General features: G+C 44.9%; 1 protein-coding gene across 5 annotated transcripts in view; it reads right to left on the bottom strand.

Annotated features, from left to right (window-relative positions):
• TBC1D23 (TBC1 domain family member 23) overlaps nucleotides 1-23,873 on the bottom strand; it is a 316,649-nt gene extending 292,776 nt beyond the window's left edge. For 3 of the 5 annotated variants that reach the window (XM_069339393.1, XM_069339405.1, XM_045753440.2), the window contains exons 1-2: nucleotides 23,519-23,659; nucleotides 9,282-9,381 (exon numbers count right to left, since the gene is read on the bottom strand). In XM_069339393.1, coding sequence (XP_069195494.1) covers nucleotides 9,282-9,381; nucleotides 23,519-23,643 — 225 coding nt within the window. In that variant the 5' untranslated portion in view covers nucleotides 23,644-23,659. Of the gene's footprint in view, nucleotides 1-9,281; nucleotides 9,382-23,518; nucleotides 23,660-23,767 lie in introns of those variants that run through there. The other 2 variants (XM_069339402.1, XM_069339407.1) reach the window with 2 other exon arrangements.
• Nucleotides 23,874-25,381: the final 1,508 nt, after the last annotated feature.

Genomic DNA, 25,381 nt, shown 5'->3' with positions numbered 1-25,381 from the left:
GAGTTGCGTAGCGCACGCGACAAGATACTCATACTCGCGGTCACTCGTGACAATGGGCGATTTACGCATTGCGGCCAGCTCGTACCTTCTATGGAGAGCTCGCATGCATCTAGCTTTCAATGCTTTCCTCTTGTTCGTTTGGCAAGTCATATTGAAGTACAAATAGCAATAATAGCACGAGTTCTGGGAGATATTGTGAGAGCGCGTCAGCGATATATCCTCTCTCCAAGAGAGAGTCACTGAGGGCCTGAGCCACGTACCACCCTCCCTCTCTCTCACGATACTGTTGCCAACGAGAGTTTATATTCATTTTATGCATAACATGTTATTTTCAACGCTATTACGAAAAATAAGACTTCTACAACGTAAGATACAATACCCCGCGGCGCACTCACGCCGCGAGGACCAGATTCACGAAAGTTGCAGCGGGAAATTTGACTAATTACGTTATTTTTCAAGATATCATTAAACGGTTTGGACCACAGTGTTGCCAGAACGTTGTAGTATTTTTCGTAAATATTCCATTTTTCTTCGGATTTTCGGTTACCATGGCTCCTTAAGACCATCCAAACAGACCAAGGAACATTTTACCTCTGCCTACCAACAGAGCCGACCTGGGGATCTGACATGTAACATCAAGTGTCTACCATCCCAAGTCTCAATAGGCTCTAGAGATTTCATTAGACCTTGAAAAGTATGATTAGAAAATATTGCCTTGAAAAGCAAGGCAAATGGGCTGAGGATCTACCTTGCCACCTCTTCACAGCCAGATCCATGCCAAACTAGTCGCTAGGCCTATCTCGTTTGATATACGGTTATACTGTGGAGAGGTCCCTTTGATATAAAGGATCAATGGTTAGACCAAGTCAACTACTCAAACGAAACCGTTAAATTCCCAGATAACTGCCAAACGGAGATACGATCGCAAAGCAACAGAGGGAATTTCAGGTAGGATATGCCTTGTTCTGGCATGTTAAACAGTGACGGAGCCTTAGTGCCAAATTTATTGGACTATACAAGTACTAAGAAAGGTTACAAATACTAATTAAATTCTTAGCACTCCAGATAGGAAGAAGCAGATGTTGGTACATGTCAACATGATTAATGAGTATCAAGGACAGGATATTTGCCCAGTGACGATGGTAGTGACAAAGGAATAGGACCAAGACGTGATTGAAGATGTTGGTAAGCAGGTAGTGACCAATTCAGAGATTCTGATGAATCTAACTACCAAGAGCACTCGCGTGGCTGAGGAGCACCAACATCCCCTCAGACTTAATTCAGCAATACAAGTCCATTTTCAAGAATGCTCCAGGTTTGACGCCCGTTTTGAAACTACATAATCCTGGAGGAGGGCTCGAGACCAATCAAAGATCCCTATTAACTAGACCCCCACAAGGTGGTGGTGATGGTAAGACATGAGGGGGACGATGTGCTCCAACATCTAATCACCCCAAGTATCGTCCATGGTCATCCCCTGTTCTGCAAGTGTCCAAGCCTGGTAATGAGCCGAGATTATACATGGATTACAGACAGGTCAACAAAGTCACTAGCCGATACTGCACTTATCCCCTGCCGAGAACAGAGTGCATCGATACCATCAGTAGGGCCATCTAATGAAGTTCGACCTCTTAAGGGTTATTGGCAGGTACCTCTAACAGTGTGCCAAACCCCAACTGCTTTTGTGACTAGATGGCCTTTTCAAAATCTCTAGTAATGCCATTTGATATGAAAAATGCCGCTGCCACCTTTCAGAGATTAATGGGAATGGTACTACGCTACATGGGGAACACACGTAGCGTAGTACTATTCCCATTAATCTCTGAAAGGTTTCTCATACAACTCATTAATCTCATACAACAATGCTGTACCGATCTACGATTCAAATTGGGAAGTCCACCTACGACATCTGGAGGAATTTTTGGCTATTCAACAAGCTCGGTTGGTGGTCAACCTGAATAAGTCCGAATTTGTCAAGACTTCTTATCTTAGGACATGTGGTGGGAGGAGGATGGATCACCCCGAAGAACAGCAATTTAGAAGCCGTCATTTTGTACCCGACCCCTTCAACACTAAGGAGGTCCTGCATTTCCTGGGTATGCCAGATTCTATTGCAATTTCGTTCCCAACTTCGCAACGAACGCCGTCCTTTTGATAAATCCCCTGAAGGGGGATAAAGTTCATATGGGACAAGAACTGTCAGTTGGCACACAAGATTTTAAAAGCCATATTTATTTCGTCGCCTACTTTCATGTACGAGTTTTGCCAACAGATTAATTTTATAGGCAAGGGCAATGCTATCAGTAGGCATCCAGTCTCTGGAGAGACTGGAGTTGTGTTCTGGTTATCTGTCTGGAGTGGCCTCTCCAGGGCACAAAGCCAAGGTAGGTTGATATTGGGGGGGGGGGGGGGGGAAGACCTGCTGCTACCCAAGCAGCAGGTCCCCCTCTCCACAGCACCACAAATCTCCAATGTAAATGCAAATGCCAATACGATCGGTTCCAGCACTGTCGCAGGAACTGAGAGCTCCGAAGTCTACCTCTAAGTAGGTGAAAGAAGGCTCAGGGACTCTAAATCTGTAGGCCATAGTCTGAATGGTCTACAATTACAATTAATCTTAAAATTTTGGGACATTAGAAGGAGAGATGAAATCAATATGGCTTTTAAACTCTTAAAAGCCAACTAACAGTTTTTGTCCCACATGAACTTTATCCCCTTCATGCACATCACTGTGCTATCAGTGATGCTAAAGGAATAGAATAATATGCAACGGGGTGTTCCAAGTAGCCCAGTGATTGCCAACAATTGTTCTGCGAGGAGGAAATATTGGCCCTAGTCAGCGTGATCCAACATTTCCATGTCTACTTAACAAGCAATGGTCACCCAATTTTGGTCAGGTTTGACCATATTAAATTTCGCAATTCCAGCAGAAAAATTTCCGACTAACCCGATGGAGTCTACATCTCCAGCAGTACTCCCTTTATATCGAGCATATTAAAAAGAGGTAGACAATGTGGTAGCAGATGCCTTGTCTCCCAAATTCCTAATTTGGTTTAACATCTTTAAATACTAAACCAAATTCTTTGGTGGAGAGGTGTGACGATATCAATACTTTCTATGGAGTGAGGCATGGTGATATGCCATCTATGGATCTGCATTTCAACACCAAGGCATTAAGTAAGACAATGCCATCTGTTGGCAGAGACGTGCCATCTGTGAAAGGCTCCCATTTCAAACCTCGGGAGGCAAGGTTGATAATGCTCTCTGGCGAGTGAAATAATGACATGCCATGTAGATTATGCATCCAATTACATTTCCCCGTTCCTCAGTAAAAGTTGACATCCTATGTTCTTGTATACCTTCACTGACTAGACTTTTGTCCACATAGGTGACATTGAGAGTATTGTGCTGTGGAAGGCTGTTCACCTCAGGCAGTCCCAAACTCCTGACTTGTTCCCGTGAGAGGACAAGTGGCTGCCGTCAGCAGTAGGAAGCATGTTAGCCATTTTACTTGTGCCATGTTGTGTGGACCAACGTACACGAGATTTAGGCAAGAGCAGTTACAATACGACAGTAGTGGCAGTCTGTTGAGATGCTGCTAGTGTGTTGCTAGAGATTTTGCCAGGGTGTTAGTGACCCTATCAGCATGATGCTGATGCCCTCTGCGTTTCTGGAGAGCAGATATGGGGCATTTGGACATCACAATACGGTATGTAGACTAGCCTATGTTGAAGGAAAACTCACTATTGAGCACAGACGACTTCTACTCCAAGGTAGTGGACTCGCCGGGATTTGAAGAACACTGCATATGTATTGGTGTCCTGTATAAACGAGTGTAGTTATACTTCGATAGATAATATACTGGTGAAGGCGTTATTGCATTTTTTTTTTTTACCCCCCTTTATGCCTTGCACAATTACTTGCTACTGTACTGCCAATTTTTGAGAACTTGCCACTGACTTTGGGTGGGATCATGGAAGACGAGGCTATAAGGCACATCACACACAGAAGCCAGTTACTGGCTCAAGCAGGCCGTAACATCCAGCTACTGGGGCATTTTACTGTGATCTGTTCAGTTGTTGCCTTATTGAGAAGTGCTCTATTTTCTCCAGTTATTCGAGGCAAGAGTGTGACAGCTCTATTTACACTAGAGGGGCCGGGAGTTAGGGAGTGACATGGAGGTGGATAGATGGGCATCAAGGAAATGTTAATGGGGTATTAAAAGTATTAACAAAATGGAACACTAAACAATGGGTATAAAATGGAAAAGTTTAAATTTAGGAAAGACCTGGGTAAATACTAGTTAACGGGGGTTATTGATTTGTGGAACCAATTACTGCGTAACAGAAGTAGGATCCCTATTGTTTCAAGCATAGGTTAGACATGAATGAGTTTGGGTGGATATAAATAGGAGCTGCCTCGTATGGGCCAATATGCCTTCTAGTTGCCTAGATTATGTTCCGATATCTTCACGTGCATGGGGGACAACGTTTAGGTGACTAGACTGTCCTATTTGTACTCATGGTAATGCCATGTGAATGAGCATGTAATTCAGGATTACTTTAAGAATCTTAAGATGTGTGCCAGTATTTGCCAAGTACACGACCAGGGGACACGTTTATCTTGCTGGAGCAATACCTTCACTTTACAGAATAAGTTCAATTGAATAATGTTATAGCGTGGAAGACTAGGCATTTTTTCCACAACATTGAAACATTTGCCAATTAATTCTGTCCATTCTGAAGTTTTATTGATGAATCCCTTTTATTATTCAAGGGACACCTTTTATTCAAGTACAGTAGTACACATCTTCCAAACATTGCAAACTTGTAAAAAAAGAAAATTCATTTTACAAGATACTGTACAGGCATAACATTAGATCTTGACAATTACACTTACTGCAATTCATATACTATTAAAATTTACCCAGTATTTGGTGCTGCTACGAGGATACATGTAATGATCGAGCCCATGTTGACAAGGAACATTTATACAGAATGGTATAAGAGCCCAAAACTGGTAATGCATCCGCTTTATCATGAACCTGGAATGTGGGGCACAATACGACTGAAGAGTGGGCGGGCATGTCCAAATACGACTGGCATAGCAAGTGTGGCAACTGCAACTGTCAGAAGATGTGGCAACTTGTTATTTAGCTGGCATGACGAGCCTCGTGTCCATGGTAACTACTGTACAGAGGACAACCTAGAGATACACGAGAGGTCGACAAGAAAAATGAGTGAACTTGATCTAGTGATGGACTATATTAACCACGCATTTAATTTACCGAACGAGTAAATTGCTGCTATAGAAGTGAATAAATCAGTCAAATGGTATATTAAGCAAATGGGGAAAAAATTTTAGTATTTTGAATGCATATATTTATATGGTGTCAACTGGTAAACCATTGCCACAGAACCTACAGCTATCATCTGATAACTGAACTAATAAAGTATGGCACACTGATGCCCAGCAGAAATATGGGTTCTGGTCCAAACAATCATAGCCAAGGGGTATATTGCACATCATTACCTAGATAACGTGCCAGGGCTAGCTTTACATATTATTGGACAAAGAATGCCACGAGTTCAGGCACAGAGCACCACCAAGAAGAAAACTAATGTGTACATATGCAGGCGATGAGACACTAATGTGTACATGGTGTACGTCGAGTGGGTCTTGGCGAGCGTTTCAGAAACCACCACATGTTAAATTACTAAAGTATAAAACAGTACTAGGACATTTTAAATAATGTACATGCATATACATATTGTAAACTAGAAACCATTTCATGGAATTTTACAAATGTACACAATCATAGATTGAATTATGTAACAGTTATTCAACACAAGTGTAAGAAACAAAACATACAAGCAGCACACCAGGAGTAGAAATCTGAACTACCAAGTTGGACAAACGATGCTTTTTTAACCTTTAACTTTTTTTTTTGCTTTGACAAACCTAACCTAAGGAATATTTAAGTGTGTTTTAGCTACATTTTAAAAGAATCTTAGTCTGAATACTACTATCTAAAATCCAAGAATGTACAAATTTGACTAGTGAGGATCGTCGCAGTAGGTACCGTGTAAACAGGAGGATGGGTTGGAGACACGAGACACCACAGGTCACCCTTCCGATTGCCTCCACCCAGTATGGAGAGAGAGATTCAAGGTTTTCCAAAATTTCCTACAAATGCAGCATTTTATTTTTTTGGAGGGGGGGGGGGGGAACAATATTTCCATACCGAAATGTGTTTTGAATTAAATTTGTTTGCACGCGTAGGTGGGTATGACCCTATTTTTCCCAATGTCACAGTCCAAGGGATAAACAGGCACTAGATAGAGCAGCCAAAATATTATATAGGCAAAACGTGAGTGCACACTAGACCTCGGGCATCCTGTAGTGTTTTTATATGGCAACCCTTTCAAAATGTGCCAAGAAGCAAACTGAACAGTTTATGGACAATGTTCATTGACCACCCAACACCGACATTCCCCTTCACAGTCAGTCTGAAGAGGAACCATTCTTGGGGGTGTAGTTAAAGCCAGGTTTCCACATCTTGAGACATTGCTCTACTCCTCCCTTATAAACACGAACCCCCATCCAGCACCAGAAGATAATACTTCAGATACCATTACATGCATAATTTACATGGTAATAGTATTAGGGTCAACAAGATTTCATTCCTAAAGAGGAAAAAAAAAAAAAAACTATGGTGTGCGCATGGCCACACCTTATAGAATTTTCCATAACCCAACATTAGTATCACCTGCAAACTATAGCCATCTCTTGTAGCCCACCGGATCTTAAACTTTTGTATCAAATACACATTACCAGTGTGTTTACAATTATTTCGGAGCTTAAAAAAAAAAAAAATTACAGATCTCGCATGTATTTAATAAACTACAATATATAATTACCACTTCCTTGAGAACAAATTAAACAAGACCACCACATAAATCAAGTTGTGTTGATTTAGGGGCGACGACGATCGTGGGATCTGATGCGCCCCGGCTGCCCGATACCAGGAAATAGGGGAGGGATGTGGTACCTATAGTCTCTTCAGGCAATAGACCCTACAATCTCCTCGGGCCACATTTTACAGTCTCTTTAGGTCACGGACATGACAGATGAAGCGGAAGGTATGGCGAAGGACTTCATGACGGAGTCTTCGTCTCTCGCACCTGCCCCGTCAAGGAGAATGGAAACTGAAGCAGGGAATATTCAACCTACAAACAGCACTCTGTAGCCTGACGTGAGCGCTATGAAATAGAGGGCAGTGGAAGGCGTTCCACTGTATCCTCCTGGGTCGGACACCACTGGCAGTATGGGGAATCTACCAGCCGTAGACGATGGAGAGGTGCAGCCAGGCAGGTGTGCCCAATCCAGAGACAAGTGATGGCAGTGTCGAGAATGATGAGTCCATGGACGCGGGGAGGAGTCCTCCCGGAGACCCACCAGAGAGGAGGACCAGAGTGCTGGTTCTATCATTGCCTCGCAACAGGCGAGGCAAACCGCACGGAGTTGAGGGAGAATTTCTGAAAGGTCTAGAGGCCCATTTGTAGAGTCATGGAGAGCATGCACCATCCCTGCTACTGCTGCGTTGGCAATCTCATTGCCGTTAATACCGACATGTGACGGAACCCATTAGAGATCAACCAACCCAGAGTATGATAGCAGTTCTCCACGGATCTGTGACAGTATGACGATGACTCGTGGACGCCGAGATGACATCAGATGTAGGGCTGTAATTGAGTCCACGTAGAAAACGACCGCAAGAGGGCCCTGAAACTTGTTGAAGGAGTCTTAAGGCTAGCAAGATTGCAAACAGTTCCCCAGCCAAACATGAATGAGCAAGGGAGAGTTTCCACGTCTGACAGAAGGAAAAAGGAGCAAAGTATGCTGCCACAGATGTAGATGGTGGCTGATCTTTGCAGGACCCATCCATGTAAACCTCCAAGTATCCAGAGTATAAGGAGGCTCGTAGGTCTGCAAAAATTAAAGGGGCCAGACCCCCTAAATCTCTTCCAACGAGGAGGCTTTGAAAAGTCCACAGAAACCCGAATGAGCTTCTCTGCCCACGGAGGCACCGGCGAGATGATCGGGCCAGGGGCGAGTACAGGGATGGGAAGGGGAAAATTTAACATGCATCCAAGGCCTAGACAACAAAAGGCAACTGACGACGTCTGGAGTGTCCAACTGGCACATTCCACCAGTTAGCCTCGAGTAAATAAAGTTCACAAGTTATACTGCACACGTTCAGGGGCAACATCTAGGTTAGAAAAAAAAATCACTAGAATTATACAGTGCCAAGCTGCTTCAACTACATCTCTCAATATTAGTCCACTTCCTAGTTTTATACTTTGCAATTTCGCCAACAAAAGCCAAAATGACAGTACCACATTTCACCAAAATGTTATGCATAATAATCTACACCAAGTTGAACATCTGTGCCTCAACACAGCACCATAACACTTGGCAACAAACTTTCAGGATGATGTACATAATAGTACAGTATATGGTTCCCTTTTTGAGCCTCAACTTATAGCCCCCCCCCCCCACTTCCAGCTTCCTAAGCTTGATATCAAAATATTTAATTTGGATGAAAATCTTCAGAGGTTGAGCTACTCTTTTGAGGGAACCAAGGGATCCCAAATCTTCCAATACTTGGGCAATTAACCAGGAGGTAATCAACTTTACGTGAAAACGTCCTTATTTTACCACACTGGACATTACAGTATATCCAATAATACAATCAACACTAGGTCAAATATCTAGAATTATCAAATTTTTAAGTTAATGGAGTCACTGATCAAAATTTAAACTTGCTGCAAGCAAGACATTTTGACCAGAACTGGCTACAATAAGCCATTAACTTTACACCTTTTTTGCCTTTAAATCTGCAAACCATTTTCATTTATAGTAGAAATTCATTACTAGAAAACTTTTAGTAATGTATTTTTGCATAAAACATAAGGAACCCCCAAGTTACACCTCCAGGTGAAGCCTTACCTGTACTGTGGCTTTATGCTTGTCAAGTCAATTGTCCCTCTTGCACAGGACTGTTCTATTAACTAGCTGCATTACAACTTTTGGTACAACACTATTCAAGCTCACTACCCAGGTAGTGAGCTCTAGTTACCTATACAACAAGACTACAGTATTACAGGCATAATATTTTATGCCGAAACAATTCAATTCTCTGCTCTCAAAGTGCCTGAACTAGTCATCCCCTGAATGCAGGACACTAGAGCATTCAAACACGTACACAAATGCCTAACCTGTGCTCGATGCTCCTCGGGAAGAACTCGGCCCCTGGTGATGCCAATGAGCTCGTGGTCATCGACACCTTCGTGCAAAGCCGACTCCAGGGCCAGTAACCTGCAAGACAATATCTGTTATAATCGGGACAGCCACCTTATAAATGTAACAACATACTTCAGCAATGCCAGCTGAAGCATGCATTATAATAGTAGGAAAGCGTACAGAAAATTTCATTCCAAAACAATACAAATGCACCTCTGGAGCCACAATAGCACTGATATTATAATACTTCATTGTGCCCAATGTCTTGAGAACATGTGCCCAATGTCTTGAGAACATGTGCCCAATGTCTTGAGAACATGTGCCCAATGTCTTGAGAACATGTGCCCAATCATCTTCCTGTGTGGTAGACCAGAGTATAATCTCTAGCCAACTACACTAAACATTGCTACACAAAACTCTGAAGACATCAAGGTAGGCCAACACTCAACAATTTCAAGCTACTGTAGTTACAGATTTTTGTGCAATTCTCAGGAAAGTACCAGCACAGTATGGAAATTACTACACAGTATTGTACTACACAACCTTTCCTATACAGATGACAGTCTTGAGATTAACACTATCCTGCAGAAAAAGTATTGTACAGATTATGCTTCACCAACATACAATCGTTAGATTAACACTGCACAGCCCAGTGAGTGCACCCCAACCCACCCCAAGGTGGGCCTGGCGTTTCCCGGGAGCACAAACCCACACTAAAATGTGTGTACTCTCTTTAATGTTCTGACCTCAATTTCCATGCTACAGTGTTCATTTTGGTACCAAATTTTTCGTAATCTAAAAAGGTACTCATTTTAAGACTAGTTCCATAATAATCTAATAAATGCAATTTTAGCATTTTAATTTTAGACGCAAAAATGTTTCCCCGCCAGACAGAGTTAATTATGGACGCAATATCCGCAGCCACGAGCTGCAATTGTTAAGGGACATCTCTGAAGCTTTGCATATAGGTTATTTTAAACTATTCTTTACTGTACTAAAATACAGGAAGTTATCTATTTTATGAAGCTTTTTGTGAATCCAAAATGTTGCAGCACGGAGCCCCGCACGCCAAGCACCACTAGCGCAGCACGGAGCCCCGCACGCCAAGCACCACTAGCGCAGCACGGAGCCCCGCACGCCAAGCACCACTAGCGCAGCACGGAGCCCCGCACGGAGCCCCGCACGCCAAGCACCACTAGCGCAGCACGGAGCCCCCGCACGCCAAGCACCACTAGCGCAGCACGGAATCCCCGCACGCAAGCCCCAATAGCGCAGCACGGAGCCCCCGCACGCCAAGCACCACTAGCGCAGCACGGAGCCCCCGCACGCCAAGCACCACTAGCGCAGCACGGAGCCCCCGCACGCCAAGCACCACTAGCGCAGCACGGAGCCCCCGCACGCCAAGCACCACTAGCGCAGCACGGAGCCCCCGCACGCCAAGCACCACTAGCGCAGCACGGAGCCCCCGCACGCCAAGCACCACTAGCGCAGCACGGAGCCCCCGCACGCCAAGCACCACTAGCGCAGCACGGAGCCCCCGCACGCCAAGCACCACTAGCGCAGCACGGAGCCCCCGCACGCCAAGCACCACTAGCGCAGCACGGAGCCCCGCACGCCAAGCACCACTAGCGCAGCACGGAGCCCCCGCACGCCAAGCACCACTAGCGCAGCACGGAGCCCCCGCACGCCAAGCACCACTAGCGCAGCACGGAGCCCCCGCACGCCAAGCACCACTAGCGCAGCACGGAGCCCCCGCACGCCAAGCACCACTAGCGCAGCACGGAGCCCCCGCACGCCAAGCACCACTAGCGCAGCACGGAGCCCCCGCACGCCAAGCACCACTAGCGCAGCACGGAGCCCCCGCACGCCAAGCACCACTAGCGCAGCACGGAGCCCCCGCACGCCAAGCACCACTAGCGCAGCACGGAGCCCCCGCACGCCAAGCACCACTAGCGCAGCACGGAGCCCCCGCACGCCAAGCACCACTAGCGCAGCACGGAGCCCCCGCACGCCAAGCACCACTAGCGCAGCACGGAGCCCCCGCACGCCAAGCACCACTAGCGCAGCACGGAGCCCCCGCACGCCAAGCACCACTAGCGCAGCACGGAGCCCCCGCACGCCAAGCACCACTAGCGCAGCACGGAGCCCCCGCACGCCAAGCACCACTAGCGCAGCACGGAGCCCCCGCACGCCAAGCACCACTAGCGCAGCACGGAGCCCCCGCACGCCAAGCACCACTAGCGCAGCACGGAGCCCCCGCACGCCAAGCACCACTAGCGCAGCACGGAGCCCCCGCACGCCAAGCACCACTAGCGCAGCACGGAGCCCCCGCACGCCAAGCACCACTAGCGCAGCACGGAGCCCCCGCACGCCAAGCACCACTAGCGCAGCACGGAGCCCCCGCACGCCAAGCACCACTAGCGCAGCACGGAGCCCCCGCACGCCAAGCACCACTAGCGCAGCACGGAGCCCCCGCACGCCAAGCACCACTAGCGCAGCACGGAGCCCCCGCACGCCAAGCACCACTAGCGCAGCACGGAGCCCCCGCACGCCAAGCACCACTAGCGCAGCACGGAGCCCCCGCACGCCAAGCACCACTAGCGCAGCACGGAGCCCCCGCACGCCAAGCACCACTAGCGCAGCACGGAGCCCCCGCACGCCAAGCACCACTAGCGCAGCACGGAGCCCCCGCACGCCAAGCACCACTAGCGCAGCACGGAGCCCCCGCACGCCAAGCACCACTAGCGCAGCACGGAGCCCCCGCACGCCAAGCACCACTAGCGCAGCACGGAGCCCCCGCACGCCAAGCACCACTAGCGCAGCACGGAGCCCCCGCACGCCAAGCACCACTAGCGCAGCACGGATCCCCCGCACGCCAAGCACCACTAGCGCAGCACGGATCCCCCGCACGCCAAGCACCACTAGCGCAGCACGGATCCCCCGCACGCCAAGCACCACTAGCGCAGCACGGATCCCCCGCACGCCAAGCACCACTAGCGCAGCACGGATCCCCCGCACGCCAAGCACCACTAGCGCAGCACGGATCCCCCGCACGCCAAGCACCACTAGCGCAGCACGGATCCCCCGCACGCCAAGCACCACTAGCGCAGCACGGATCCCCCGCACGCCAAGCACCACTAGCGCAGCACGGATCCCCCGCACGCCAAGCACCACTAGCGCAGCACGGATCCCCCGCACGCCAAGCACCACTAGCGCAGCACGGATCCCCCGCACGCCAAGCACCACTAGCGCAGCACGGATCCCCCGCACGCCAAGCACCACTAGCGCAGCACTGAGCCCCCGCACGCCAAGCACCACTAGCGCAGCACTGAGCCCCCGCACGCCAAGCACCACTAGCGCAGCACGGAGCCCCCGCACGCCAAGCACCACTAGCGCAGCACGGAGCCCCCGCACGCCAAGCACCACTAGCGCAGCACGGAGCCCCCGCACGCCAAGCACCACTAGCGCAGCACGGAGCCCCCGCACGCCAAGCACCACTAGCGCAGCACGGAGCCCCCGCACGCCAAGCACCACTAGCGCAGCACGGAGCCCCCGCACGCCAAGCACCACTAGCGCAGCTCGGAGCCCCCGCACGCCAAGCACCACTAGCGCAGCACGGAGCCCCCGCACGCCAAGCACCACTAGCGCAGCACGGAGCCCCTGCACGCCAAGCACCACTAGCGCAGCACGGAGCCCCTGCACGCCAAGCACCACTAGCGCAGCACGGAGCCCCGCACGCCAAGCACCACTAGCGCAGCAAGGAAATGTGTGAAACACTAAACGAAAAGTTCCAAAGTGTGTTTGTACAAAATGAAATCTTTAGGGAACCAGATACAATAAGAATTCCAGAGAACATAGAACACATAGAGGTGTCTAGAGACGAAGTGGAAAAAATGCTCAAGGAGCTCGGTAAGAACAAAGCAGCTGGCCCAGATGGCGTTTCACCATGGGTTCTGAGAGAATGTGCATCTGAGCTCAGCATTCCACTTCACCTGATCTTTCAGGCATCCCTGTGTACAGGAATCGTAGCAGACGGGTGGAAACAGGCTAACATAGTTCCAATCTACAAAAGTGGCAGCAGGGAAGACCCCCTCAATTATAGACCTGTATCATTGACAAGTGTAATAGTGAAAGTATTGGAAAAACTAATCAAAACTAAATGGGTAGAACACCTAGAGAGAAATGATATAATATCAGACAGACAGTATGGTTTTCGATCTGGAAGATCCTGTGTATCGAATTTACTCGGTTTCTATGATCGAGCCACAGATATTACAGGAAAGAGATGGTTGGGTTGACTGCATCTATCTGGACCTAAAAAAGGCTTTCGACAGAGTTCCACATAAGAGGTTGTTCTGGAAACTGGAAAATATTGGAGGGGTGACAGGTAAGCTTCTATCATGGATGAAAAATTTTCTGACTGATAGAAAAATGAGGGCAGTAATCAGAGGCAATGTATCGAAATGGAGAAATGTCACAAGTGGAGTACCACAGGGTTCAGTTCTTGCACCAGTGATGTTTATTGTGTACATAAATGATCTACCAGTTGGTATACAGAATTATATGAACATGTTTGCTGATGATGCTAATAGGAAGGATAAGAAATTTAGATGACTGTCATGCCCTTCAAGAAGACCTGGACAAAATAAGTATATGGAGCACCACTTGGCAAATGGAATTTAATGTTAATAAATGTCATGTTATGGAATGTGGAATAGGAGAACATAGACCCCACACAACCTATATATTATGTGAGAAATCTTTAAAGAATTCTGATAAAGAAAGAGATCTAGGAGTGGTTCTAGATAGAAAACTATCACCTGAGGACCACAAAGAATATTGTGCAAGGAGCCTATGCTATGCTTTCTAACTTCAGAATTGCATTTAAATACATGGATGGCGATATACTAAAGAAATTGTTCATGACTTGTTAGGCCAAAGCTAGAATATGCAGCTGTTGTGTGGTGCCCATATCTTAAGAAGCACATCAACAAACTGGAAAAGGTGCAAAGACATGCTACTAAGTGGCTCCCAGAACTGAAGGGCAAGAGCTACGAGGAGAGGTTAGAAGCATTAAATATGCCAAAACTAGAAGACAGAAGAAAAAGAGGTGATATGATCACTACATACAAAATAGTAACAGGAATTGATAAAATCGACAGGGAAGACTTCCCGAGACCTGGAATTTCAAGAACAAGAGGTCATAGATTTAAACTAGCTAAACACAGATGCCGAAGAAATATAAGAAAATTCACCTTCGCAAATAGAGTGGTAGACGGTTGGAACAAGTTAAGTGAGAAGGTGGTGGAGGCCAAGACCGTCAGTAGTTTCAAAGCGTTATATGACAAAGAGTGCTGGGAAGACGGGACACCACGAGCGTAGCTCTCATCCTGTAACTACACTTAGGTAATTACACTTAGGTAATTACGGAGCCCCGCACGCCAAGCACCACTAGCGCAGCACGGAGCCCCGCACGCCAAGCACCACTAGCGCAGCACGGAGCCCCGCACGCCAAGCACCACTAGCGCAGCACGGAGCCCCGCACGCCAAGCACCACTAGCGCATTTGGCAAGGTATAGATTGTCTACAAGACAAGCTGAACTCATTGCTCCAGTCTTGGTCTCTGGTGTTAAAGAGAACACTGAAGACCAAGACAAACCTGCAGATATACCATCACCACATTCAGGCCATATATAGCATACATCAGCATTTCTCAACCAAGGTTCAGTAGAACCATACAGTCAAGATAGGCTAATCTCTGGCAAGGGTTCTGGAAGAGGTATGACTTAAAGTTTTACAATTAAAACTGGCCTTTAACATGTATCTAAAATTAAAAATTTACCTCAATAAAAGCGAGGTTCAAGCACTAAAGATTAATAAAAATCGAACCGTCAAAATGAATATCAAGGGAAGGGAATGGAATTATCAGGAGAAAGCACCATGCCATTTGCAACTTAAAATTGGTGTTATGACCAACTAGACAATCAGGACAAGGGGGATGGGGAGGGGGGTCCATTCAGCAAGCTGTCCGCTTCTTGTCCTTGCCGAGGCCACTAGAGTATCAGTGGCCCTTGGGAATATTTAGGGAGGGATCAGGACAAGGACTTGGTATGGGAGGGGAGGAGGAGGGGGGGGAACGGTGCCAAGCCCCTTTGGCAGTCTGGGATTTAATGCCGACCTGCAAGAAGCAAGACTGACTACCGTCCAGTCCAAGTAGTTCGACAAAGTCAAGGTGTAAAGTACAAGTAAAAAGGTTCAGGAAAAACACCAAGATACAGAGGAAAGAAGATTAAACAGCTTCCCCCCTTACCATTCACACACACATGGGGGCCTGGTGGATAGCGTGCAGGACTTAATTCTGTGGCGCGGGTTCAATTCTCGCACCAGGCAGAAACAAATGGGCAAAGTTTTTTTCACCCTGAATGCCCCTGTTACCTAGCAGTAAATAGGTACCTGGGAGTTAGCCGTCACTGGCTGCTTCCTGGGGTGTGGAGAAAAAAAAAAGTAGTGTCGATTGACAGTTGAGAGGGCCGAAAGAGCAGAGCTCAACCCCCGCAAACACAACTAGGTGAATACACAACTTGGATACTGGAATACAGCGAGAAACAACTACACAGCAGTGAGGAGAGAGGCAGAAAGAAATTTTGAAAAAGGGATTGCAGACAAATGTAAAACAGAACCAGGTCTATTCTATAAATTCAAACAAATTGCAGGTAAAGGATAATATTCAGAGGTTGAAAATGGGAAATAGATTCACGGAAGATGAAACGGAAATGTGTGAAACACTAAACGAAAAGTTCCAAAGTGTGTTTGTACAAAAAATCTTTAGGGAACCAGATACAATAAAAATTCCAGAGAACAACAGAGCACATAGAGGTGTCTAGAGACGAAGTGGAAAAAATACTCAAGGAGCTAAGTAAGAACAAAGCAGTTGGTCCAGATGGAGTTTCACCATGGGTTCTGAGAGAATGTGCACCCGAGCTCAGCATTCCACTTCAACTGATTTTTCAGGCATCCCTGTGTACAGGAGCTGTAGCTGATGTGCGGAAAAAGGCTAACAGTTCCAATTTACAAAAGTGGAAACAGGGAAGACCCCCTTAATTATAGACCTGTATCATTGACAAGTGTAATAGTCAAAATATTGGAAAAAATAATTAAAACTAAATGAGTAGAACACTGAGGAAAACGCTATAATATCAGACAGACAGTATGGTTTTCGATCTGGAAGATCCTGTGTAACGAACTTGCTCAGTTTTTATGATCGAGCCACAGATTTTACAGGAAAGAGATGGTTGGGTTGACTGCATCTATCTGGACCTAAAAAAGGCTTTCGACAGAGTTCCCCACAAGAGGTTGTTCTGGAAACTGGAACATATTGGAGGGGTGACAGGTAAGCTACTAACATGGATGAAAAATTTCCTAACTGACAAAAATGAGGGCCATAATCAGAGGCAAGGTATCGGATTGGAGGAATGTCACGAGTGGAGTCCCTCAGGGTTCAGTTCTTGCACCGGTAATGTTCATTGTCTACATAAACGATCTACCAGTGGGAATACACAATTACATGAACACGTTTGCTGATGATGCTAAGATAATAGGGAAGATAAGGAACTTAGATGATTGTCATGCCCTTCAAGAAGACCGGGACAAAATAAGTATATGGAGCAACACTAGGCAAATGGAATTTAATGTGCATAAATGCCATGTTATGGAATGTGGAATTGGAGAACATAGACCCCACACAACCTATAAATTATGTGAGAAATCTTTAAAGAATTCTGATAAAGAAAAGGATCTAGGGGTGGTTTTAGATAGAAAAATGTCACCCGAGGACCACATTAAGAACATTGTGCGAGGAGCCTATGCTACACTTTCTAACCTTAGAATTGCTTTTAAATACATGGGTGGAGAAATACTAAAGAAATTGTTCTCGACTTTTATTAGACCAAAGCTGGAATATGCAGCGGTTGTATGGTGCCCATATCTTAAGAAGCACAAACTGGAAAAGGTGCAACGACATGCCACTAAGTGGCTCCCAGAACTGAAGGACAAGAGCTATGAGGAGAGATTAGAGGCATTAAATATGCAAAAACTAGAAGATTGAAGAAAAAGAGGCGATATGATCACTACGTTCAAAATAGTAACAGGAAGATAAAATTGATATGGAAGAATTCCCGAGACTCGGAACTTCAAGAACAAGAGGTCATAGATATAAACTAACGATACAAAGCTGCCGGAGAAATATACAAAAATTCACTTTTGTAAACAGTGGTAGACGGTTGGAACAAGTTAAGAGAAGGTGGTGGCGGCCAAAACCGTCAGTAATTTCAAAGCATTATATGACAAAGTGCTGGGGAGATGGGACACCACGAGCGTAGCTCTCATCCTGTAACTACACTTAGGTAATTACACAAAAATTCAGAACACCCCTAGGGTCAACACTTGCATCAAAGGAGCTCCAGCATATTTCAACAATCCTAAGTATTGTAGTACAGGTTGCTGATAGTGGTGTCCCAGAGAACAAAGGTATAGTACTTTTGAAAAATAGGCGAGATAACAGGAAAGTGCTAAGGGCAGTGAAAAATCAGACGAGAAAAAGTTGCCCTAGTGTTTCCAGTGCAGAGAAGAACATTCAAGATGGCCGCCGGCAAGAAGAAAAACAAAACGGCTTGATTTTGCGGGATTCAATGAAGAAAGCATTGATATTAACAGTCTACACAAGTTGGTAAAATTAGATACTATAGTGAACTCTTTTAGAAATAATTAGTATATTTAAAGAAAGTAATGACCATTTGAATAGCAAAGTTGTATGTCTTGAGGGTTTAGTGAACAACTTGTGCAAGGATAAGAATCAATTGGAAACAAATTGCAAAGCCATGGAAGAAAAACTCTTAAAAATAGCTTTGGAAGAAGTTAAAAAGTAAATTTAAACAAATGACTACAATAGGTTGGATAAGGAAATTCAACAGGAGAAACAGCTTTTGTCAGCACAGATGGAGGAAGTTACACGGGGAATAGAACAGTGCAAGAAAGATATGCAACTCGCCTATGCACAAGTGGTCAAGAAGGAAAAAATGGAAGAAGCAGTAAAGGAAGACAAACACCAACAACCAAGATAAAACAAACTATGCTAGAAGTGAGAAAGAATTGGCATTAATCCAAAGTTGGTGCAAAATTCAGTTGATCGGAATAAGTCCCTGATAATTTTTGTTTGCTAAGAAAAGGAGATAACATCTAGGTCAGAAAGAGCTGTAGAAGCGAAAGTAGTAGATAAAATTGGTATTATGGCCTCGTAGAAGGTCTTGTTACTATAGAGAATGTGCGCGACTACAGGAGAATAGGTAGATACGTAAAAGGGAAAGATCGACCTTTGAGGATCACCCTAAACGGTGCCAAACAGATGGAAGAAGTACTAAGAAATGCTAGAATATTACAAAGTGATGATGATGGGAAAGTGTGGTCATTAAGACGAGATCTTTCAAAAGACAGAAGGTGAAACTGAACCTCACCGAGGCACAACGTTTAAATGAGTAGGAATGAAAAAATCAATTCTTTTTTTCTACAAAGTGTTAGGGGTAGGCAGACCAGTAAAGTGGTACATAAAGGCAAACCAACAAAATCAAGAGGGGGGAGTGAAGAACAAGGAGAGGGGTAACAAGATCCTGAAGATTGCATACACCAACACAGATCAAGTGAGATCGAAGATACTGGAGTTAAGTGATGTAATACAGCTGCAGACCCCAGACATTGTTGCACTCACAGAGACAAAACTTGATATTTTAAATGAGGTCATATTCCCAAGGGGCTACTCAATTTGGAGACGGGACAGAAAAATTAGGTAAGGCGGTGGCGTTGCTGTGCTGGTGAAAGAACACCTAAAGGTGAAGGAAATAATGACTGCTAATCCACAAGAAGTTGACATTATAGCACTAGAGATCTGCCATGAAGATGATAAACTAATGATCATAAATGCATATAGTCCACCGCCAAGCAGCACATGGTCAAAGGAGGAGCTAGATAGTAAATGAGAAGGTCTTATAATAATGAGAGAGATTAGAGAGATTATATAACTTTAAATCCATAGACTGGGATGCATATGAAGCTAAAACAGAAGAATTTTGGACCTGTAGATTTGTAGACCTCATCCTGGAAACATTCTTGTATCAACATGTTAACACTATCAGTCACCGGACAGGCGCGCGGTCAACTTAGGGGTCAAGCACCCGACGTGCGGGCGAGCATGCGGGTAAACGCGCAGTGACACCTAAATGTGTATACTCGTTTCAGCTTTCTCACCTTAATTCTCGCGCTACGTCGCTCGTTTTGGTATCTGTGTTTGCAATTAAATTCCCTACAGGTGTGTATAAATTTAATGTTCAAAAGCCTGGCGTGACTCCCAACAGCAAAGCCTAAAGTCAGCAAAAGTTACCCGTGAGCGCACAAAATCAGTAAAATGTGCATACTGTACTCTTTCCATTTTTCTCACCTTAATTCTCGTGCTACGTCGCTCGTTTTGGTATCTGTTTGCAATTAAATTCCCTACAGATGTGTATGAATATGATGTACAAAAGTTTGGAGTGCCTCCCTGCAGAAAAGCCTAAAGTTACCCATGAACGAGCACCAAATTGTACACTGCAACCTAATGTTATCAAACTGAACGAGTATACACATCTTCATGTTATGCCTTTCATTTTGGTATCAAATTGTTCGCAATAAAAAGGCGCTTATTTTAAAACTAGTCCCATAATAATAGAGCAATAACTGGAATTTAACAACTATTTTAATTCTGGAAGCTCACAATTATTTATATCTTCCCAGTGTTGACAAATTTGTGTTACACATTTCATTTTGGTATCATTGTTCGCGACGTAAAGGCGCGCATTTTAAAACTGGTCCCAACATAATAGCACAAATAGAATTTTAACAATTAAAACTGACCAAAAACCTATTTATAATCATAAGTGTTCGGACATCAAGTTTCACGTTACATCTTTCATTTGGTATCAAATTGTGCGCATTCTAAATGGTGATTTTGATACTATCCCGAGGTTGATTGGATAAAAAATTTTATACAAATATTTTTGTAGTGGACTAGTCCGGTCCAAAGTTAGAATTCAAGAGAAAAATAATAGACGAGAGTCCGGTCCAAAGTTACCGATAGTGTTAAACAAGCTACGAGGACGAGGGAAGGGGACGTTCCCTCCATGCTAGATTTGATATTTACCAGGAAGGAGGAAGATATTTGACATTCGGTACCTTCCTCCCTTGGGTAAAGGTGACCATGTCTGTTTGGGAATAAAGTATGCAATGCATTATAATCTGGAAGAAAATAAGGAGGTTGAAGCAGTTGAAAAACCTGACTTCAGGAGAGGACATTATGGCGACCTTAGAAATTTTTTTAGCGAGTATAATTGGACAGACTTGTTGCTAGGCAAGGAAGTGCACGAGATTATGTCAAGTTGTGAAATACAGTATATGATAAAGGCACAAAAAAATTTATACCAAAACAGATGCAGAACTAGGAAACGTGATTGGTTCAATAGAAACTGCGAGAAGGCCAGAGACCAAAAGACAAAAATGGAATCAATACAGGAAGAGGCCAAAACCCCAAACTTGCCAACGATACAAAGATGCGAGAAACAATACACGGCAGTGAGGAGAGAGAAAAATTTTGAAAGAGGGATTGCAAACAAATGTAAAACAACCAGGTCTATTCTATAAATTCATAAACAAATTGCAGGTAAAGGATAATAGAGGTTGAAAATGGTAAATAAATTCACAGAAAATGAAAAGGAAATGTGTGAAACTAAACAAAAAGTTCCAAAGTGTGTTTGTACAAAACGATATCTTTAGGGCACCAGACAAGAATTCCAGGGAACAACATAGAACACAGAGGTGTCTAGAGACAAAGTGGGGGAAAAAATGCTCAAGGAGCCAAGTAAGAAAGCAGTTGGTCCAGATGGAGTTTCACCAAGGGTTCTGAGAGAATGTGCACCCGAGCTCAGCATTCCACTTCAACTGATTTTTCAGGCATCCCTGTGTACAGGAGTTGTAGCGGATGTGTGGAAAAAGGCTAACAGTTCCAATCTACAAAAGTGGAAGCAGGGAAGACCCTTAATTATAGACCTGTATCATTGACAAGTGTAATAGTCAAAATATTGGGAAAAATAATTAAAACTAAATGGGTAGAACACCTGGAGGAAAAAGATATATCAGACAGACAGTATGGTTTTCGATTTGGAAGATCCTGTGTAACGAACTTATTCTGTTTTTATGATCAAGCCACAGATTTTACAGGAAAGATGGTTGAGTTGACTGCATCTATCTGGACCTAAAAAAGGCTTTTTTTAGAAAAGGTTCAGTTCTTGCACCGGTAATGTTCATTGTCTACATAAACGATCTACCAGTGGGAATACAGAATTACATGAACATGTTTGCTGCTGATGCTAAGATAATAGGGAAAATAAGAAACCTAGACGATTCATGCCCTTCAAGAAGACCTGGACAAAAGTATATGGAGCACCACTTGACAAATGGAATTTAATGTGAATAAATGCCATGTTATGGAATGTGGAATTGGAGAACAGACCCCACACAACCTATAAATTGTGACAAATCTAAAGAATTGACAAAAAAAGGGATCTAGGGGTGGTTCTAGATAGAAAACACCCGAGAACCACATTAAGAACATTGTGCGAGGAGCTTATGCTACACTTTCTAACCTCAGAATTGCTTTTAAGTACATGGATGGCGATATACTAAAGAAATTGTTCACGACTTACTAGACCAAAGCTGGAATATGCAGCAGTTGTGTGGTGCCCATATCTTAAGCACATCAACTGGAAAAGGTGCAACGACATGCTACCAAGTGGCTCCCAGAACTGAAGGACAAGAGCTACGAGGAGAGGTTAGAGGCATTAAATATGCAAAAACTAGAAGATAGAAGAAAAGAGGAGATATGATCACTACATTCAAAAATAGCAACAGGAATCTATAAAATTGATAGGGAAGAATTCCAGAGACCGGGAACTTCAAGAACAAGAGGTCATGGATTTAAACTTACGAAACAAAGCAGCCGGAGAAATACACAAAAATTCACTTTTGTAAACAGTGGTAGACAGTTGGAACAAGTTAAGCGAGAAGGTGGTAGAGGCTAAGACCGTCAGTAGTTTCAAAGCATTTTATGACAGTGCTGTGGAGACGAGACACCACGAGCATAGCTCTCATCCTGTAACTACACTTAGGTAATTACACACACACACTTAAGCCGAGAGGTGGTGGTGGTGGAGGCCCAAACCCATCTCCAGTTTCAAGGCATTATACAAGAGTATTGTACTGGGAAGACGGGACACCACGAGCACAACTTCCTGTAACTACACTTGTGTAATTACACAAACTAAAATTGAAGCAGTAGTAGTAAAAGGTAGGAACAAGCAGGTTGGCAATCTAAATGCCTGTGTGGGAGTAGTAGTCAGCGATCTACAACCCACATGAACACCCACGCCGGCCTGCAGCTTTGGCCGAATCTAGGGACCCAGGTTCAATCCCCTGGGCAGGACAAATTTACATATACAAGAGTTCTTACATTCTTTTACAGCCACTAGTAGGCGTAGTATTTCGAGCAAGTCCCTAGTCCTATCTTGCCCAGAATACGATCCGCCAAATCGTTTAACCAGGTACTCATTTTACTGTTGGGTAAACAGAGGCTACAGTAAAGGATTAACGCACAGTAAAGGATTAACGCCCAGTAAATCCCCTACCCCCCGCCAGGATACGAACCCAGGACAAAGCACTCTCGAAACGCCAGGCGAGTGTCTTACCACTGCATCACGAGGACCACACAAATGGTTAACTTTCCATCCCATGCTCCTGTTTACCTAGCAATATAACCTGGGAGTTGACAACTCTTGTGGGACGCATCCTGGCGGTTAGGTGGTTAGTTGGCGTAGGAGTATGGAGGCAGAGGGGGGGCAGGGGGGGGTGAATAAGCCCCAGTACCGGCTAACTGTCCCCGACAACGGTAATTGCAACAAGGAGACAGAACGCGCAAGGACCGAGCCAGGATAATCATTTCTCCCACCATAGTAAAATTGGGTTTACCATCAGACAGGTCACAACCTACAGGTCAGCTCTCGCAGACTTCCAGCCGAGACAACTGTCACCTACATTGTGTATCCAAGATAGTCCCCCTAAGACTGCCCACCTGTCTCACCAGACTATTGCTACCCCCGGGTGGCCTGGGGCCGAGACCGTCGCCGCGGGGTCACTCCCGTCAACAACAGCTGATCGTGTTGACATCAACAAACCCGGACGTTGGCGGCAGAAATAACGACACATGTAAGGGCGTGGTACCTGCGGGAGGGCCGCCACGCTGCCCCCGGCCACTGCGGGAGGGCCGCCACGCCCAAGACGTCGCGTGTGGGCGACGTGTGAGGATATAAGACACCACCACACCACTCACCAGGTGTTGTCGTCGTCCTCCAGCGACATGACTGACGCCAACTGTTGCCAACCCCCGCATGGCCTCAACTCTTCCACCACATCACACCTTCCCTTGTAATATTCTCTACATCTATAATATATCCCTCTTCACAAATATCTCCAATTATCTTCTACTTCATCATAATATTTGTGATAATCATGCTTGTGTAATGACAGGAAGTCTTTACTAGAGATATGAATAAAGGCAACTGGAAACAATGCACTAATTATTACGGAAATAATCTAATTAATTTGCATACTTTGCAAAATTAAATATTTTTGATTGTACTGAGTCATTATTAATGCTATTTTGGTGTAAACTTTTGCTTGTCAACAACCAGGTAATATAGAACACCGAGGGTGTGTGTTCCTGGTGTGTTGGCATCACTGCCGCCCGGCCTGACCAGTCAACCTGTCCGATCGCCTCAAAAATGACTTAAGACGAACAATCGCCTAAGAAATCTTCTCTAAAACACAACTTGCGGACACGTATGTTATATATCCATACATCATCCGTATTTTGTAATACTTTATCATCCCTCCTTCATATTAAGACGTAAGAGAGGGAGGTGATTATAGAGATAGTAATTAACAACCATTATCATGGTAGTTTGCCTGTTTGATAGGCTGTTATATATCCCCCACCAATGTCTTATCTCATTTAATTTTTTTATTTTGTCCCGAGGGGCGAGTTTATTGGGCAGCACCACTAATCCTGTGAGTGGACACACCGCCATAGCAGCATGTACAACACTCCCCAATAGGAAGAAAACCCGCTGGGTTGTTCATCCTGTCACTTGTACCCAGACACAGCTGGGACTTGCTTAACTGTCTTCAAGTGAACAGCTCCTCAAACAAGAAGATTAACATCTGTCAACCCTTAAAAGCTTATGTTATCTTGCAGGTGTATATAGGGGACCATAGGGGACATCAACCTAGCAGTACAATCATTTCTTCAAAAAACTCTCAGCCTTTATAACACCCACTGTCCTATGCTAACGAAACAAGTCACAACTAAAAGGCTAAACAATCCTTGGCTTACAAAGGGGATACTTAAATCTATTAACAAAAAACATGACCTTGAGAAGTATAGGTTAAGTATCGTCTCCAAAGAACTTTCAAAGAATTACTCATCATTGCTATCTAATATAATTAGAAGAGCCAAAATTAAATACTACGAAGATAAATTTACCCAAACAAAGGGCAACATTAAGAAAACATGGAGCACAATTTCACAAATATTGGGTCAAAAATTTTTTTAAATAACAAACCAATACTCCTGTCCAATAACGATGGTCAGCTTACAGCCTCTGATGCTGCTATTGAATTCAATAGGTTCTTCTCTTCCATTGGGTCATCACTTGCAAATGATATTCCATCTTCCAGTACAAATGTTCAGGACTATCTTACAGGTAACTATCCACAGTCTCTGTACCTAACGCCCTCTAATTCCACTGATGTAAATGAGATAATCCTTTCCCTTAAAACCAAATCTAGTGCCCTTGAGGAGATACCAACTCTAATCTACAAAAAAGCCTCCAGAACTTTAGCCCCTGCTATTGCATTGCTCTTCAACAAGTCACTTAAATGAACT

The sequence above is a fragment of the Procambarus clarkii genome, chromosome 5 (genome assembly GCF_040958095.1).
Source record: "Procambarus clarkii isolate CNS0578487 chromosome 5, FALCON_Pclarkii_2.0, whole genome shotgun sequence".
In the NCBI taxonomy this organism is placed as follows: Eukaryota; Metazoa; Arthropoda; class Malacostraca; order Decapoda; family Cambaridae; genus Procambarus; species Procambarus clarkii.
This window is presented reverse-complemented; position numbering and strand designations above follow the sequence as displayed.